We start from the raw sequence: 16,710 nt of genomic DNA on the forward strand, positions 1-16,710 counted from the left end.
TGAAGAAATTCCTCCTCATCTCTGTCCTAAATGGCTTACCCCTTATCCTTAGACTGTGACCCCTGGTTCTGGACTCCCCTGCCATCGAGAACATCCTTCCTGCATCTAGTCTGTCTAGTCCTGTTAGAATTTTATAAGTTTCAATGAGATCCCCTCTCATTCTTCTAAACTCCAGCGAGTCCAAGCCCAATTGACCCAATCTCTCCTCATACGTCATTCCTGCCATCCCAGGTATCAGCCTGGTGAATCTTCGCTGCACTCCTTCCATGGCAAGAACATCATTCCTCAGGTAAGGCGACCAAAACTGCACACAATACTCAAGGTGTGGTCTCACCAAAGCCCTGTACAACTGCAGCAAGACATCCTTGTTCCTGTACTCAAACCCTCTCGCTACGAAGGCCAACATAACATTTGCCTTCTTAACCGCCTGCTGCACCTGCATGCTTACCTTCAGCTTGTGACCTTTGAACGTGAAAGATGGCGTAAATGGGAATGGGTATAACCCAACTCACGTTTTAAATACTGCGATCTTGCGCTGTTTCGGCCGGTTCTGCCCAGATTGCGCGGATACCTGGGTGTGGGAACTCTAGGTCGCGGTTGAGGGTTAGATTGTTGGGGATTCCGCAGGAGAATGCCCAGTAAGTGGGAGATGTCAGGTTAATGCGGTATCCGGTTAATATTTTGAGCTGTTAAAGACCGCCGACTCCCCAACCGTTATATTATCCCAACCGCTTTGGTCATAGTGATGGGGGCGGGGGGGGGGGTGGCCTTTTGTCGCTTGAGCTGAAATATAGAGACTTTCACCTGAACACTGAAATCCACGGGCGATGCTTTGTATTGAAGGTACATCGGGATTGTTTTGGTAGTGAGGGGGCTGGGAGCATCCGTCTCTCTTGGTGTGTTTACATAACCAGCAATTTTTAATGGAATTACGGGCATCCCTACCTGCTCTACGGCACTGGTTCGGAGTATGGTGTTTTTCCAGCTAAAAATCAACATTTTTTAAACAAACATTTTACAGGGGAAGGGTTGGGGGAACACTAGGAAGGGGAGTCTTGAGAAGTGGGGCGATTTTCTGCGGGAATTCCGCAGCCATAAAATCTTGGGTGTAAAAATGTGGCCTTGAGTATTATTCTAAGTCTATTTCTCCCTTCTTTCAGATTATCCCCTTCACTGGGGCTATATTTGGTGGACTGCAAGATGGGAAGATGGTGATAATTCAAGGACAGGTGCCTGGACACGCTAAGAGGTAAGGCTAGTGGGACTCGAAATCGAAGATACCGCGGCCCTACAACCCGCCGAGATCTCCGCGCTCCTCCAATTCTGGACCTCTTGCACGTCCCCTATTTCCTTCGCCCCGCCATTGGCGGCCGTGCCTTCAGCTGCCGAGGCCCGAAGCTCCCTAAACCTCTCCGCCTCGCTCTCTCCTCCTTTAAGACGCTCCTTGAAACCTACCTCCTCGACCAAGCTTTTGGTCACCTGTCCCTAACATCTGCCTATGGAGCTTGGTGCCACATTCTATCCGACAATCGCTCCTGTCTTGGGCCGTTTTACTGTGTTAAAGGGAATGTATAAATGCAAGTTGTTTGATGTACGCGATATAACACCAATATGATCATCTCTACTTGCAACTGTCTGGTAGAATTTCCTTGACAATTAGAAGTTGCAGAGGCTGGGCCTAGTGCGAGTTAAAGCAGTTCTTTCCAAAGGAAATCTCTCCCGCGCCCTCTCCTTCCTCTTACTGTTTGACCCACCCAAACGGCTTTAATGGATTACGATCCGAGTGAACCGGAAAGAAATACTTTAAACTAGTGGAGAGAGGAAAAATAGGAATGGAATGTAGCATTTCCTGTTGTTAATTCCAAAGATTTTTTTTTTGAGGGCTTGCTCCCCTTGATGCAGAAGTTCCGATGGGAATTGTACGAGTTAAGCTTCTCTCGGGTCAGTTACAACGCACCCAAGCTCTGTGTTGTGACTGTTCGGAGCTGAGAGTCCCAATCTTTCCAGATTTGGTCCGAGTGATTTCAGTACGATGCCCCAAGAATTCCAAAAATGGAAACTGGACCACCTCCCCCGCTAATATATAATGAAAGAAAGAAATCTAAATTAAGACAAAGACATCAACGTCACGTGCAGTGCTTATCAAAGTCTTCCGTGTTGAGGGACCAACCATAAATAATAGTGCTGTCCCAGGGACCCCTTCAGATAATGGCACGCTCCCAGGGACCCCTTCAGATAATAGCACTCTCCCAGGGACCCCCTTCAGATAATAGCACGGTCCCAGGGACCCTCTTCAGATAATAGCATGCTCCCAGGGACCCCCCTTCAGATAATAGCACGCTCCCAGGGACCCCCTTCAGATAATAACACGCTCCCAGGGACCCCCTTCAGATAATAGCACACTCCCAGAGACCCCCTTCAGATAAGAGCATGCTCCCAGGGAACCCCTTCAGATAATAGGACACTCCCAGGGAACCCCTTCAGATAATAGGACGCTCCCAGGGTCCCCTTTCAGATAATAGCATGCTCCCAGGGACCATCTTTAGATAATAGGATGCTCCCAGGGAAAACCCCTTCAGATAATAGCACACTCCCAGGGATCCCCTTCAGATAATGGGGTGCACCCAGGGACCCCCCTTCAGATAATAGCACGCTCTCAGGGACCCCCCTTCAGATAATGGGGTGCTCCCAGGGATCCTCCTTCAGATAAGAGCACGCTCCCAGGGACCCCCCCCTTCAGATAATAGCACGCTCCCAGGGACCCCCTTCAGATAATAACACGCTCCCAGGGACCCCCTTCAGATAATAGCACACTCCCAGAGACCCCCTTCAGATAAGAGCATGCTCCCAGGGAACCCCTTCAGATAATAGCATGCTCCCAGGGACCATCTTTAGATAATAGGATGCTCCCAGGGAAAACCCCTTCAGATAATAGCACACTCCCAGGGATCCCCTTCAGATAATGGGGTGCACCCAGGGACCCCCCTTCAGATAATAGCATGCTCCCAGGGACCCCCTTCCGATAATAGGATGCTCCCAGGGACCCCCTTCAGATAATAGGACGCTCCCAGGGACCCCCATTCAGATAATAGCACGCTCCCAGGGACCCCCATTCAGATAATAGGACACTCCCAGGGAACCCCTTCAGATAATAGGACGCTCCCAGGGTCCCCTTTCAGATAATAGCATGCTCCCAGGGACCATCTTTAGATAATAGGATGCTCCCAGGGAAAACCCCTTCAGATAATAGCACACTCCCAGGGATCCCCTTCAGATAATGGGGTGCACCCAGGGACCCCCCTTCAGATAATAGCATGCTCCCAGGGACCCCCTTCCGATAATAGGATGCTCCCAGGGACCCCCTTCAGATAATAGGACGCTCCCAGGGACCCCCATTCAGATAATAGCACGCTCCCAGGGACCCCCATTCAGATAATAGCACGCTCCCGGGGACCCCCCTTCAGATAATGGGGTTCTCCCAGGGACCCTCCTTCAGATAGTAGCACGCTGCCAGGGACTCGCCTTCAGATAATAGCACGCTGCCAGGGACCCCCCTTCAGATAATAGCATGCTCCCAGGGACCCCCTTCCGATAATAGGACGCTCCCAGGGACCCCCTTCAGATAATAGGACGCTCCCAGGGACCCCCATTCAGATAATAGCACGCTCCCAGGGACCCCCATTCAGATAATAGCACGCTCCCGGGGACCCCCCTTCAGATAATGGGGTTCTCCCAGGGACCCTCCTTCAGATAGTAGCACGCTGCCAGGGACTCGCCTTCAGATAATAGCACGCTGCCAGGGACCCCCCTTCAGATAATAGCATGCTCCCAGGGACCCCCCTTCAGATAATAGCATGCTCCCAGGGACCCTCCTTCAGATAATAGCACGGTTCCAGGGATCCCCTTTAGATAATAGCACGCTCCCAGGGACCCCTTTCAGATATTAGCACGCTCCCAGGGACCCCTTTCAGATAATAGCACGCTCCCAGGGAACCCCTTCAGATAATAGCACGCTCCCAGGGACCCCCCTTCAGATAATAGCACGCTCCCAGGGACCCCCCTTCAGATAATATCACGCTCCCAGGGACCCCCTTCAGATAATAATACGCTCCCAGGGACCCCCCTTCAGATAATAGCACGCTCCCAGGGACCCCCCTTCAGATAATGGGGTGCTCCCATGGGACCCCCCTTCAGATAATAGCACGCTCCCAGGGCTACCCCTTCAGATATTAGCACGCTCCCAGGGAGTCCTTTCAGATAATAGGACGCTCCCAGGGACACCCCTTCAGATAATAGCACGCTCCCAGGGACCCCATTCAGATATTAGCACGCTCCCAGGGACACCTTTCAGATATTAGCATGCTCTCAGGGACCCCCCTTCAGATAATAGGACGCTCCCAGGGACCCCCTTCAGATAATAGCACTCTCCCATGGACCCCCCTTCAGATAATAGCACGCTCCCAGGGACCCCCTTTCAGATAATAGCACGCTCCCAGGGACCCCCTTCAGATAATAGCACGGTCCCAGGGACCCCCTTTAGATAATAGCACGCTCGTAGGGACCCCCTTCAGATAATAGCACGCTCCCAGGGACCCCCGTTCAGATAATAGCACGCTCTCAGGGACCCCCCTTCAGATAATGGGGTGCTCCCAGGGATCCTCCTTCAGATAAGAGCACGCTCCCAGGGACCCCCCCTTCAGATAATAGCACGCTCCCAGGGACCCCCCTTCAGATAATAGCACGGTCCCAGGGACCCCCTGCAGATAATAGCATGCTCCCGGGGACCCCCGTTCAGATAATAGCACGGTCCCAGGGACCCCCTTTAGATATTAGCATGCTCTCAGGGACCCCCTTCAGATAATAGCACGCTCCCAGGGACCCCCCCCCCCCCCTTCAGATAATAGGACGCTCCCAGGGACCCCCCTTCAGATAATAGCACGCTCCCAGGGACCCCCTTCAGATAATAGCACGCTCCCACGGACCCACTATATGTAAGAACATGACTGCAGTCTGGTGTTGCAGGAACAGAGATATCTGGGGCACAAATTGTTGAAGGTGGCAGGGCAGGTTGAGAAAGCGCTTAAAAAAGCATACGGGATACTGAGCTTCATAAATCGAGGCATAGAGTACAAAAGCAAGGAAGTTATGATGAACCTTTATAAAACACTGGTTCTGCCTCAACTGGAGCATTGTGTCCAATTCTGGGCACCGCACATTAGGAAGGATGTGAAGGCCTTAGTGAGGGTGCAGCAAAGATTTAGGAGTCGGATTCCAGAAATGAGGGACTTCAGTTACGTGGATAGACTGGAGAAGCTGAGGTTTTTGACCTTAGAAGGTTGAGAGGAGATTTGATAGAGGTGTTCAAAATCATGAGGGGTCTAGACAGAGTCGATAGAGAGAAACTGTTCCCATTGGCGGAAGGGTCAAGAACCAGAGGACACAGATTTATGGTGATTGGTAGAAGAACTAAAGGCGACGTGAGGAAAAACATTTTTTACGCAGCGAATGGTTAGGATCTGGAATGCACTGCCTGAGGGGGTGGTGGAGGCAGATTCAATTGTGGCTTTCAAAAGGGAGTTGGATAAGTAAGTACCTGAAGGAAAACAATTTGCAGGGCTACGGGGAAAGGGCGGGGCGGGGAGTGGGACTAGCTGAAGTGCTCTTGTACGGGCTCGACGGGCCTCCTGTGCTGGAACCATCCTGTAATTCTGTGAATGCGGTCGCTGGCCATGCTGGTGACTGAGGCCGTTCCCGGGCCGACGGGGGAGCTAGGCCCGGAGCAGCGTGCGCACTTGGGAGGAGGCTAACTTGACTGAACTTGTCCCTTGTGCCTTGCAGGTTTGGGGTGGATTTTCAGTGTGGCAGCAGTGTGAAGCCGCGTTCCGACATCGCCTTTCACTTCAACCCGCGCTATGACGAGGGCAGCGTGGTCGTCTGCAACACGTTGGAGCGGGAACGTTGGGGGACTGAGGAGAGGAAGTACCAGATGCCCATACCCTGTGGCTCATACTTTGAGCTGATCTTTAACGTGCGCGCTTACTGCTTCCAGGTACAGAGAGGGGCTAATTGTCTCCATGGGAACAGGCTCTAGATATTTTCCCTTCTTTCTGTGGGCAAGTGCCTGGCCTACATGACTGAAATATAGCGCTCGCTGTCCAGGTGACCACAGGCCCCAGACCCTTATTCCATCCCTCTAAGGTGCTTTGTGTTGTTCTTCTTCTTAGGCAGTCCCTCGGAACCGAGGATGACTTGCTTCCACATTAAAAATGAGTTCTCAGGTGACTGATGAGTCCAATGCAGGACCTACGGTCTCTGTCACAGGTGGGGCAGACGGTGGTTGAAGGGGGTGGGTGGGGTGCTTGGGTTGACGTGCGCTCCTTGCGCTGTTTGCGCTTGGCCAATGTCAGTGTGGGGGGGGCGGAGGAGGTCGTGACAAAACCTCCTGGAATATGTCCGACCAGAATTGGCAACGCAATCCTCAAGCAAGACACGGGTTGGCGATGTGGCCCTGGATGAAGAGATAGTGCCAGTGTGCTGCTGGGCAGTACCTGTGAGCTGTGTACAAACGTTTAGTCAGAAGCGCAACATCTCAGCACAAGTGGATTTAATCCTGAATCTCGGGAACTGGATTTAGGTCTTATACGGGGAAGGGCGGGCTAAGAAATCCAAAAAGGAATTCAGGAGAATCTTCTTTACCCAGAGAGTGGTGAGAATGTGGAACTCGCTACCACAGGGAGCGGTTGAGGCGATTAGCATAGATGCTTTTAAGGGGAAGCTGGATAAACATGAGGGAGAAAGGAATATGCTGATAGGGTGAGATGAAGAGGGGTGGGAGGAGGCTCGTGTGGAGCATAAACACCGGCATTGGGCCAAATGGCCTGTTTCCGTTGTCTATGTAATTCCATGTAAAGATTTCATTCCTTAGAAGGGAGGCCTTGAAGCCTTACTTAAGATAAGCACCTGCCTGAGAAAGACCACGGCCTACAGCCTGAAAAGTTAGTGAGTGTGATTCTTTCAGTCAAGTAACGGGAGTTAGAAACAGAGATGTTTTGAAGGATGTTATTTGTACCTATGTCAATCATTGTAACATGGATCTCCAGCTGCAAGGACAGAACATAATCAAACCAGTATTGAATGGTAAATATGTAATCAAGAAGCATGTGAATTGTCACATAGAAGGGTAAGAAAAAGGAACCGACACTTTAGAACTCGATTAAGGTTTGATCAACCTGTACACTGTGCTCGGAATTGGAATGTGCTTGATTTGAGAAGTAAATTCTAAGAACACACACATTTACCCCTCCTCTAACAGTATCAAAGGAGGTGTCCAGAGCCCGTGCCTCACAGGCAATAGGCCCTTTAGCATATGCAGATAACAACATAAGAACTTAAGAAATAGGAGCCCCTCATGGATGAGATGAAGTAAGGTGGGCGGAGGCTCGTGTGGAGCTTAAACTCTGTCAATGACCTGTTGGGCCGAATGGCCAGTTTCCTGCACTGTAAATTCTATGTAAAACGCCAAGATAGAGGGCTGAGGACCTGAGATTTCATAAGTAACTTGATTGCTTTCCTTTCTTGCAAAGGTTTCTGTGAATGGTCAGCATTTTCTGGAGTACAACCACAGGCTGGCCTACAATAGAGTGGACACGCTCAATATTTCAGGAGATGTCCATGTGAATGCCATTACCTTCAGAAGCCTAAGCCCAAATGTAAGTAGCTCGACACCATTTGCCAAGTCCAAAACGGGACAGAGAGGCGGAGTCCGCGGTTTTGGTTGCGACGCTTTGCTCTGCTGGCGATGGAGATTTTGATTGAAAAATCTTCATTGCCAACGCAACCATGTCACAAGACAGAAGCAAATGCGAAAGGCGTCTTTTATTTCAAAGCCAGACTCTTGGGTCTGGATTTCCCTCCAATATCCTGCCCAAAAATCGGGCGGGATGACGGTTGGCAAAGGGGAGGAAAATCGGACAGTGGGGCCTACTAGAAGCATCACAGCCCCGACCTCAATTTCTCTTCTTCCCCGGCCCAAAATCAATGACCGCAGCTGGCAGCTCCTTCCCTGCCCACAGCATGGGAATGCCAAGTGAGTAGCTTTACCCCCCCCCCTGCCCTCCGAAGCGATTTAAAGTACAGAAGAACGTGGATTATATCAGACACACCTTGTCACATAGCAGGAAGTCCTTCTGTACATTAAGAGCAGTGAACAGTTGGAATGAACTGCCGGATAGCGTAGTGGAGGGGAAAACCCTGGAACCATTTAAGAAACGATGGTACGCCGTAATAGGGGCACGGTAAGGGCCCCCAGGATGGCTAAATTAAGATGGACCGAATGGTTCACCAGACTGGTTCCTGGGATGAGGGGATTGTCCTATGAGGAGAGATTGAGTAGACTAGGCCTATATTCTCTAGAGTTTAGAAGAATGAGAGGTGATCTCATTGAAACATACAAAATTCTTACTGGGCTTGACAGGGTAGATGCGGGGAGGATGTTTCCCCTGGCTGGAGAGTCTAGAACCAGGGGTCACAGTCTCAGAATAAGGGATCGGCCATTTAGGACTGAGCTGAGGAGAAATTTCTTCACTCAGAGGGTGGTGAATCTTTGGAATTCTCTACCCCAGAGGGCTGTGGAGGCTCAGTCGTTGAGTATATTCAAGACAGAGATCGATAGATATTTGGAAATTAAGGGATATGGGGATAGTGCAGGAAAGTGGAGATGAGGTCGAAGATCAGCCATGATCTTATTGAATGGCGGAGCAGGCTCGAGGGGCCAAATGGCCCACTCCTGCTCCTATTTCTGATGTTCTTATGGCCTTCCTCATCTTGTGACCTCCACAGGGTTGAGCCTCTGACCTCTCGTGCGGAGACGGCGGGCAGAAATCAGACGGTTGCCCACGGGAGTGGAGGCAAGGCTGACCCTCTTGGGCATCACTCAGTAGCCAGCTTCAGAATGACACTGGTGGAGACGGGCGGGGGCGGTTGGGAGGAAGGTCACCGTTCCTTCTGCTGGGGGCAGGTGTGTGGTGCAGCAACAAGCGAATGTACAAAAATACCGTTAGTTGAGGAAGACTCGCCCTTGAAAAAGGCAAAGAAATCTAAAGGGACTCCGATCCAATCTTTGTGCTCATTCTGATAAATACATTTTAAATCCAAACTCTGATGAGAAATCTTTCCCAAAATGTTAGTTTACCTTCCTATTTGACCCTCTGGAAATACATGGCAGTTAAATCAGAGTGACGTAATAAAACTCACTACGCACTTGGTTTGAGTATAAAGCAAGGCTTTAATCAACTTGTTTCAGAACATGGAGGTCTAGTTGCACTTCACTAGTTCCTGTCTTACAAAATGTCCCTGAGCAAGCTGGGCCCACGCCCAAGTATTTATACTCCTTGGACGGCGCCACCAGCTGGCCGTCCAGCGTTATTTCATGAGTAGTTTCTTGATGAATGATTGTAAGGAGTCACACAACACCAGGTTATAGTCCAACAGTTTTATTTGAAATCACAAGCTTTCGGAGCGCTGCTCCTTCGTCAGGTGAAGTGGAGCGATGCATAAAGACACAGCTTATATAGTCAGAGAATAATGCCAGATGATTACAGGTAATCTTTCTAACTGCCATTTATCACACCTCGGCAGAGAGATAATCACAGCAATCAAAGGTGTGAATGGTGTCCAAACAGGTCAGTCAGGAAAACATTACATCAAAGAACAATGAGGTGGGGTCACAAGGGGTCAAATGTTGCAGATGCTGGGGTCTGTATGAAAAACAAAAAACAGACAAAAAAACATTTTTTTTGCTGGAAATCACAGCAGGTCCGGCCGCATCTGTGTAGAGAGAACAAGCCAACGATGACTTGAGTCTGGATGACCCTACGTCAGGTGGGGTTACATGTAGCGTGACATGAACCCAAGATCCCGGTTGAGGCCGTCCTCATGAGTGCGGAACTTGGCTATCAGTTTCGCTGTGATTAACTCTCTGCCGAGGTGTAATAAATGGCAGTTAGAAAGATTACCTGTAATCATCTGGCATTATTCTCTGACTATATAAGCTGTGTCTTTATGCATCTCTCCACTTCACCTGACGAAGGAGCAGCGCTCCGAAAGCATGTGATTTCAAATAAAACTGTTGGGACTATAACCTGGTGTTGTGTGACTTCTTACATTTGTCCACCCCAGTCCAACACCAGCATCTCCACACCATTGATGAATGATGAGATTTATAACACAGAGTATGGGGTTTTTCTTCCTGATTTCCATGTCCGAACTCACACCAAATCCTGCTCACCCATCACCTCTGTGCTCCCTGACCTACAATGGCTCCCGGTCCGGCAACATCTTGATTTTTAAAATTCTCATCCTTGTTTTCAAATCCCTCCGCGGCCTCGCCCCTCCCTCCCTAGCTCTGTAACCTCCTCCAGCCCCACAACCCTCCGAGATCTCTGCGCTCCTCCAATTCTGGCCTCTTGCGCCTCCTCCGATTTCAGTCGTTCCACCATTGGCGGCTGTGGCTTCAGCTGCCTGGGCCCTAAGCTCTGGAATTCCCTCCCTAAACCTCTCCGCTTCTCCACCTCTCTCCTTTAAGAAAAGATATACTCGTTCTCGAGGCAGTTCAGAGAAGGTTTACTCGGTTGATTCCGGAGATGAGGGGGTTGACTTATGAGGAAAGGTTGAGTAGGTTGGGCCTCTACTCATTGGAATTCAGAAGAATGAGAGGCGATCTTATCGAAACATTTAAAATTGTGAGGGGGCTTGATCGGGTGGATGCGGGGAGGATGTTTCCACTGATGGGTGAGACTAGAACTAGGGGGCATAATCTTAGTTTTGAAAGGGCAGCCCCTTATTCTGAGATGAGGAGAAACTTCTTCACTCAGAGGGTAGTAAATCTATGGAATTTGCTACCTCAGAGAACTGTGGAAGCTGCGACATTAAATAAATTTAAAACGGGGATAGACAGTTTCCTAGCTGATAAGGGAATTAGGGGTTACGGGGAGAGGGCAGGGAAGTGGACGTGAGTCTAGGTTCGGATCAGCCATGATCCTATTGAATGGCGGAGCAGGCCCGAGGGGCCGTATGGCCTACTCCTGCTCCTATTTCTTATGTTAAGACGCTCCTTAAAACCCTCCTCTTTGACCAAGTCCCTATCCTAACATGTCCTTCCTTGGCTCGGTGTCGATGTTTATCTGATAATCGCTCCTGTGAAATACCTTGGGACGTTTTACTACGTTAAAGGCGCTATATAAATACAAGTTGTTGTTCTACTCTTGGAATTTGTTCCTGTTTATCCTCCCCAATCCTGTTAACTGATTCTGTTTGTGTTATAGGTTCATCCAGCGTATGCTCCTCCTGCTTACACCCCAGTTCAGGCTTTCAATGTAAGTCTTGCTTCTTTCTTGTTGTGGAGTATTTTAAACCAACACTCGACACGAGGTTTTAGATCGATAGTCGAGTTGTCTTTATTGCACCGGTGGGGAGACAGTCTGCTCTGTCTTTAGCCAGACTTCTCCAAATTGTTACAGCAACATTTTTATACATTAAAATACACATGGCAGCCTCATGCACAATTCATTCCTGCCACCTGATTGGATCTTGGCCCGCATGCACCTTCAGGGATTGGTTACGAATCTTAATGTAAACATGTGTAAGCTACCTCCTCAATCAGTCACTCAAACTGCTGAATGCTAATTAAAAGATACCTTGGAATGTGACCTCGGTAATAAAGCTGTTAAAGGCTAAAGTTGTTGAACTCTATGTTGAGGTCCGAAGTTTGTAAAGTGCCCAAAAAAGAAAGAAAGACTTGCATTTCTATAGCGCCTTTCACGACCTCCAGACGTCTCAAAGTACTTTACAGCCAATGAAGTACTTTTTTTTTTGCAGTGCCGTCGCTGTTGTAGGAAAGATGAATTGGAAAGATGAAAGCATTCGGCACTTTACAGCCTTCCGATCTCAACAATGAGTTCAACTTTAGATTTTAACCACCGTTTTTTTTTTTGCTTCTTTATTTGTCCCGTTATCTGTCCCTTTTGTCATTTAAACACTCCTGCCCTCCACAGTCCGTCCCCTTTTCATTCTTTCCTTCCTCCATCCCCTTTTCTCATAGAATCGTAGAATGGTTACAGCACGGAAGGAGGCCATTGGGCCCGTCGAGCCCGTGCCGGCTCTCTGCAAGAGCACCTCGGCTAGTCCCACTCCCTCCGCCCTTTCCCCGCAGCCCTGCAAAAAAAAAAAAATTCTTCTCCGCCTCTGCACTTGCTTAAAAACTGTTAAATCTCAAACTTCTTTCCGTTCTGATGAAAGCTCGTCGACCCGAAATGTTAACTCTGTTGCTCTCTCCGCAGTTGTGCAGCCGGTTCCATGGAGAAGTCTTTAAAACTCGCTTCCCAGCTCCGAGTTTTCGATTTGCGTAGGCTCGGAGAGATGTGTTATTTTCCAAGTTTTTTGTTTTCTCTCTGAAACAGACTGCACGGATGACACAAGGCGTTGTTGCATTTCTCTCCTAGGTTCAGTCTGCATTCAGTGCGAAGCCTCTCTTCTCCTCTCCCGCCCAATGTGGCAAAGGAACTGCTGTAAGTTTCGCCTTTTACGGCTGAGTTTTATTTTCGACGGCGCCTCGCGGTAAACAGTTACGTGAGTCGTGCGCTAATTCGCGGCCGTGGTCAACGCTGAGTGAGCCAAGGTGACCGACCGGTTCGAGGTGCGGGCGGGACTGGCCGGCTGGGAAGTGGCCAAATGAAAGGGTTCAGTGTAAAATCACATCGCGTGCGTGACCGACAAAAAAAATTAAATGTGACTAAAATGCAAATGTGATTACGTGGAAATGACAACAGGCGGTTCGGCCCTTCCAGTCCGTGTTCTCCGGCAGCGACAGGAACCGAATTACAGCCGTAGAGAGTGTGAAGACCACTGGGACAGGAACTTCCTTGGGAGTTCTCCCGAGCAGCCCCCCTGTAATTTGGTGCAGTTTGGACGGCGGATGAGACCTCCCCCTCAAAGAAATTCAACCCCTCCCCCCCACCCCCTCCAAGCACAGCAGCGATGCAATTGCCAGCTCGCGACAAAGGGAAAGCTATAAGGGGAATGAATTCAGCAGAGGGTTTTTCGCCATCCAGTCACGCGAGCACTTGCAGGCAGGCAGCTCACAAGCGTGTGACTACTGTGAACTAGGAGCTGCCCATGTTTGGAGGGGAGCTTTATAATCATATTGACTTTCCCCCCCCCACTCATCACAGGCCTCTCATTTAGTGGGTAATGAAAACTGTACGAGCACTCCATGCTGGACAGGCGGGAGGCGTAATCGTTCCAAGGTGAGTCGCACTGAATGGATACGGGGAACTTTTAAGTCGCTCGCAAAGTGTGTGGAGGCTCGCGAGTGCTTTGAAAGGACGAAACCCAAGTACTGCCAGATCTGCACAGCCATGTTTACCCGTAGTATTACCACGGCAACAAGTTCAAACTACTGCAGAAGTCTCTCGATTTCGACTTGATGGCTCAGTCGGTAAAGTACACGGTGCCGGTGGCTACAGAACAGGAAGGGCTCGGGCCCCTCGGCTCCAGCCCAGGTAGCGAGGAGGAGACCGTTTTTTAAATCGAGGAAATAAAGACTTGCATTTCTATAGCGCCTGTCACAACCACCGGATGTCCCAAAGCGCTTTACAGCCAGTGAGTTACTTTTGAAGTGTAGTCACTGTTGGAACATAAGAAATACGGCAGCCAATTTGCGCACAGCAAGCTCCCACAAACAGCAGTGTGAGAATGACCAGATCATCTGTTTTAGTGATGTTGATTAAGGGATTAATATTGGCCAGGACACCGGGGAGAACTCCCCTGATCTTCGAAATAGTGCCGTGGGATCTTTTACGTCCACCTGAGAGAGCAGACGGGGCCTCGGTTTAATGTCTCATCCGAAAGACGGCACCTCCGACAGTGCAGCACTCCTATACTCATTGGAGTTTAGAAGAATGAGAGGGGATCTTATTGAAACATCTAAGATTCTGAAGGGGCTTGACAGGGTAGATGCTGAGAGGATGTTTCCCCTCGTGGGGGAATCTAGAACTAGGGGGCATAATTTCAGAATAAGGGGAAACCCTTTTAAATCGGAGATGAGGTGGAATTTCTTCTCTCAGAGGGTCGTGAATCTTTGGAATTCGCTTCCCTAGAGAGCTCTGAAGGCTGGGTCATTGAATATATTTAAGGTGGAGATAGACAGATCTTTGAATGGTAAGGGAGTGAAGGGTTATGGGGATCAGGCAGGGAAGTGGAGTTGAGGCCAAGATCAGATCAGCCATGATCTTATTGAATGGCGGAGCAGGCTCGAGGGGCCAAATGACCTGTTCCTACATTAGGTTCTTCAACACTGCACTGGGAGTGTCAGCCTAGACTTTTGTGCTCAAGTCTCTGGAGTGGGACTTGAACCCACAAATCTTCTGAATCCGAGGCGAGAGTGCTTCCCACTGAGCCACTGGCTGACACACGAGTGGGGGGGAAACCCTATCCCAGGGAGCTGAGTCAAGTTACGTTACCCTTCCCAATCCCCTGACTGAACTCCGCTAACTCAAGACGGACTGGAGATTGAACCTGTGCCCTTCCTGTTCTGTGTCAATTAGATCCACACTAGGCTGTGCTGTTCCCAACTGAGCATCAGGGAGGGAGCCTTGTTGTATATTTATACCCCAGCGTGTTAATCCCAATATAACGTTGTGAAGATTAATTTTGATCTCATTTCCTTCACCAGCAGCCTCGCGCAGTGCTGCTGCTTCGGTTGGGTCCAAGTTCGAGAAACCTTGGCGGTCGATTGACTTATTCCTCCTCCCTCGCCATCCTCCCCCTCCCCCCCGCCCGTGGCTGTGACTGGCAGAACTTTCCCCCTGTAGGGAGTCTGGATTAGCTTCCAAGCTCCTGTTGCTTGTCTCTGGTGCATGCTCTGTTTTGGGCTTTTGATTGAACTCTGAACTCTGACCACTCCGGGTGCGTTCAGTTCTGCCCCGATTCACTTCTATTTCCAAGTAACGAGGGACTTCAGTGTTGGTCAGGGTCCAACGGAGCCAAGGAGCAATGCGAGCTTCATCGTGCCCCGATCTTCGATTTGCCAACCCACGGAAATACTTGTGTTTCTCTCGCCTTATCCCCTTTATCAGCTTGAACACCCCTACCAAATCCCCCTCAATCCTCACAGGGCAAGAGAATGCAAGCCCGCAAGAGACAGACAGACAGACAGCGAGGGAGTTATACAGCACAGAAAGAGGCCCTCCGGCCCATCGTGTCCGCGCTGGCCATCAAGCCCTGTCTACTCTAATCCCATTTCCCAGCACTTGGTCCATAGTCTTGTATGCTATGGAGTTTCAAGTGCTCATCTAAATGCTTCTTGAATGTTGTGAGGGTTCCTGCCTCTACCACCCTTTCAGGCAGTGAGTTCCAGATTCCAACTGCCCTCTGGGTGAAAAAGTTTCTCCTCAAATCCCCTCTAAACCTCCTGCCCCTTACCTTGAAACTATGCCCCCTGGTTATTGACCCCTCTACTAAAGGGGAAAAGTTCCTTTCTATCTACCCTATCTATGCCTCTCATAATTTTGTACACCTCAATCAGGTGCCCCCTCCGCCTTCTCTGCTCTAAGGAAAACAACCCCAGCCTGTCCAGTCTCTCTTCATAGCTGGACTGTATAAAGTCACATTGTAAGGTGGACAAAGGCAGTTGACCCTTTCATCAGCCAGCTGTTCTTATTGAAAACAAGATTTACCTCGGCCATTGCTGAATCTGCTTTAAGTTGCCAATGGCGAGCACCTGTTTAAGTGTTCAAAGTGCTGAGTACATCGTAATCACTTTCAACCCATACTAGTACCCTGTGCGGTCGTTTTGTTTTACTCTAAAGACAGGTGCTAATGAAAGGGCTGCGCCTCATTTGCATGTCTGTGATTGCATCCAAATCCTCACTAAAATAAATGCCTCCATCAATGAAAAATCTGAAGTATCTAGTCAAGCTGGTACTGCCACCCCTAGCTATACTGGGACCGGTGCCAGATTCTTCATTCCTCCCCCATCAGAATTAACACTGATGGAGCCGGCCATAGATTGAGAATCAAACCATCTCTATTATTCCCCACCAATTAATTCACTGTTCCTTTCAACCTTTCTCCCTCACTGTCTGTCTGTCTCTGGCTCTTGCGGGCTTGCATTCTCTTGCCCTGTGAGGATCGAGGGGGATTTGGTAGGGGTGTTCAAGCTGATAAAGGGGATAAGGCGAGAGAAACACGAGTATTTCCGTGGGTTGGCAAATCGAAGATCAGGGCACGATGAGCGCGAGATACAGCAAGGTGGGGGCGATTAGAAAAAACATTTTCATGCCCATTAGATTGCGGAACATAAGCTGTGTTCGATTCAAAATCCATCCACACGGGAGAAAAAATGTGCTGGGTAATCACTTGAAGAATATCAATGGGAAGAAAGCGAAGAAAATAAACAGGAAAATTTCTTCCCCTCCCTCCTTTTCCTTTTTCTCTCCCTCTTTTTTTCCCTCTTTTTCTCCCTCTTCCTCTTCCTTTCTCCTTCTCGTCCTCTTCCTCTGCCTCTTTTTTTCCACTTCTTCTTTCTCTTCCTCTGCCTTTCTTGGGTTAGACTTGTTTGGTGTCTCCAATCTGGACCTTTGCTTCTTTGACTATCCCCTACCTCACAACTGCTGACCTGTGTCTTTGAAGCCCATCGCTCCCCAGGTTCCTGAT

General features: G+C 49.5%; 1 protein-coding gene across 2 annotated transcripts in view; it reads left to right on the forward strand.

Moving 5' to 3' along the window:
• The window catches only part of LOC147096850 (galectin-9-like), a 126,450-nt gene that overhangs the window by 97,892 nt on the left and 11,848 nt on the right, over positions 1-16,710 (forward strand). The window contains exons 2-7 of one of the 2 annotated variants that reach the window (XM_085973535.1): positions 1,161-1,249; positions 5,839-6,049; positions 7,584-7,709; positions 11,322-11,372; positions 12,498-12,563; positions 13,227-13,301. In XM_085973535.1, coding sequence (XP_085829661.1) covers positions 1,161-1,249; positions 5,839-6,049; positions 7,584-7,709; positions 11,322-11,372; positions 12,498-12,563; positions 13,227-13,301 — 618 coding nt within the window. The remainder of the gene's footprint in view (positions 1-1,160; positions 1,250-5,838; positions 6,050-7,583; positions 7,710-11,321; positions 11,373-12,497; positions 12,564-13,226; positions 13,302-16,710) is intronic. The other variant, XM_085973536.1, reaches the window with a different exon arrangement.

Source organism: Somniosus microcephalus, chromosome 34 (assembly GCF_052327205.1).
Source record: "Somniosus microcephalus isolate GS21.2 chromosome 34, FLI_Smic_1.0, whole genome shotgun sequence".
Lineage (NCBI taxonomy): Eukaryota > Metazoa > Chordata > Chondrichthyes > Squaliformes > Somniosidae > Somniosus > Somniosus microcephalus.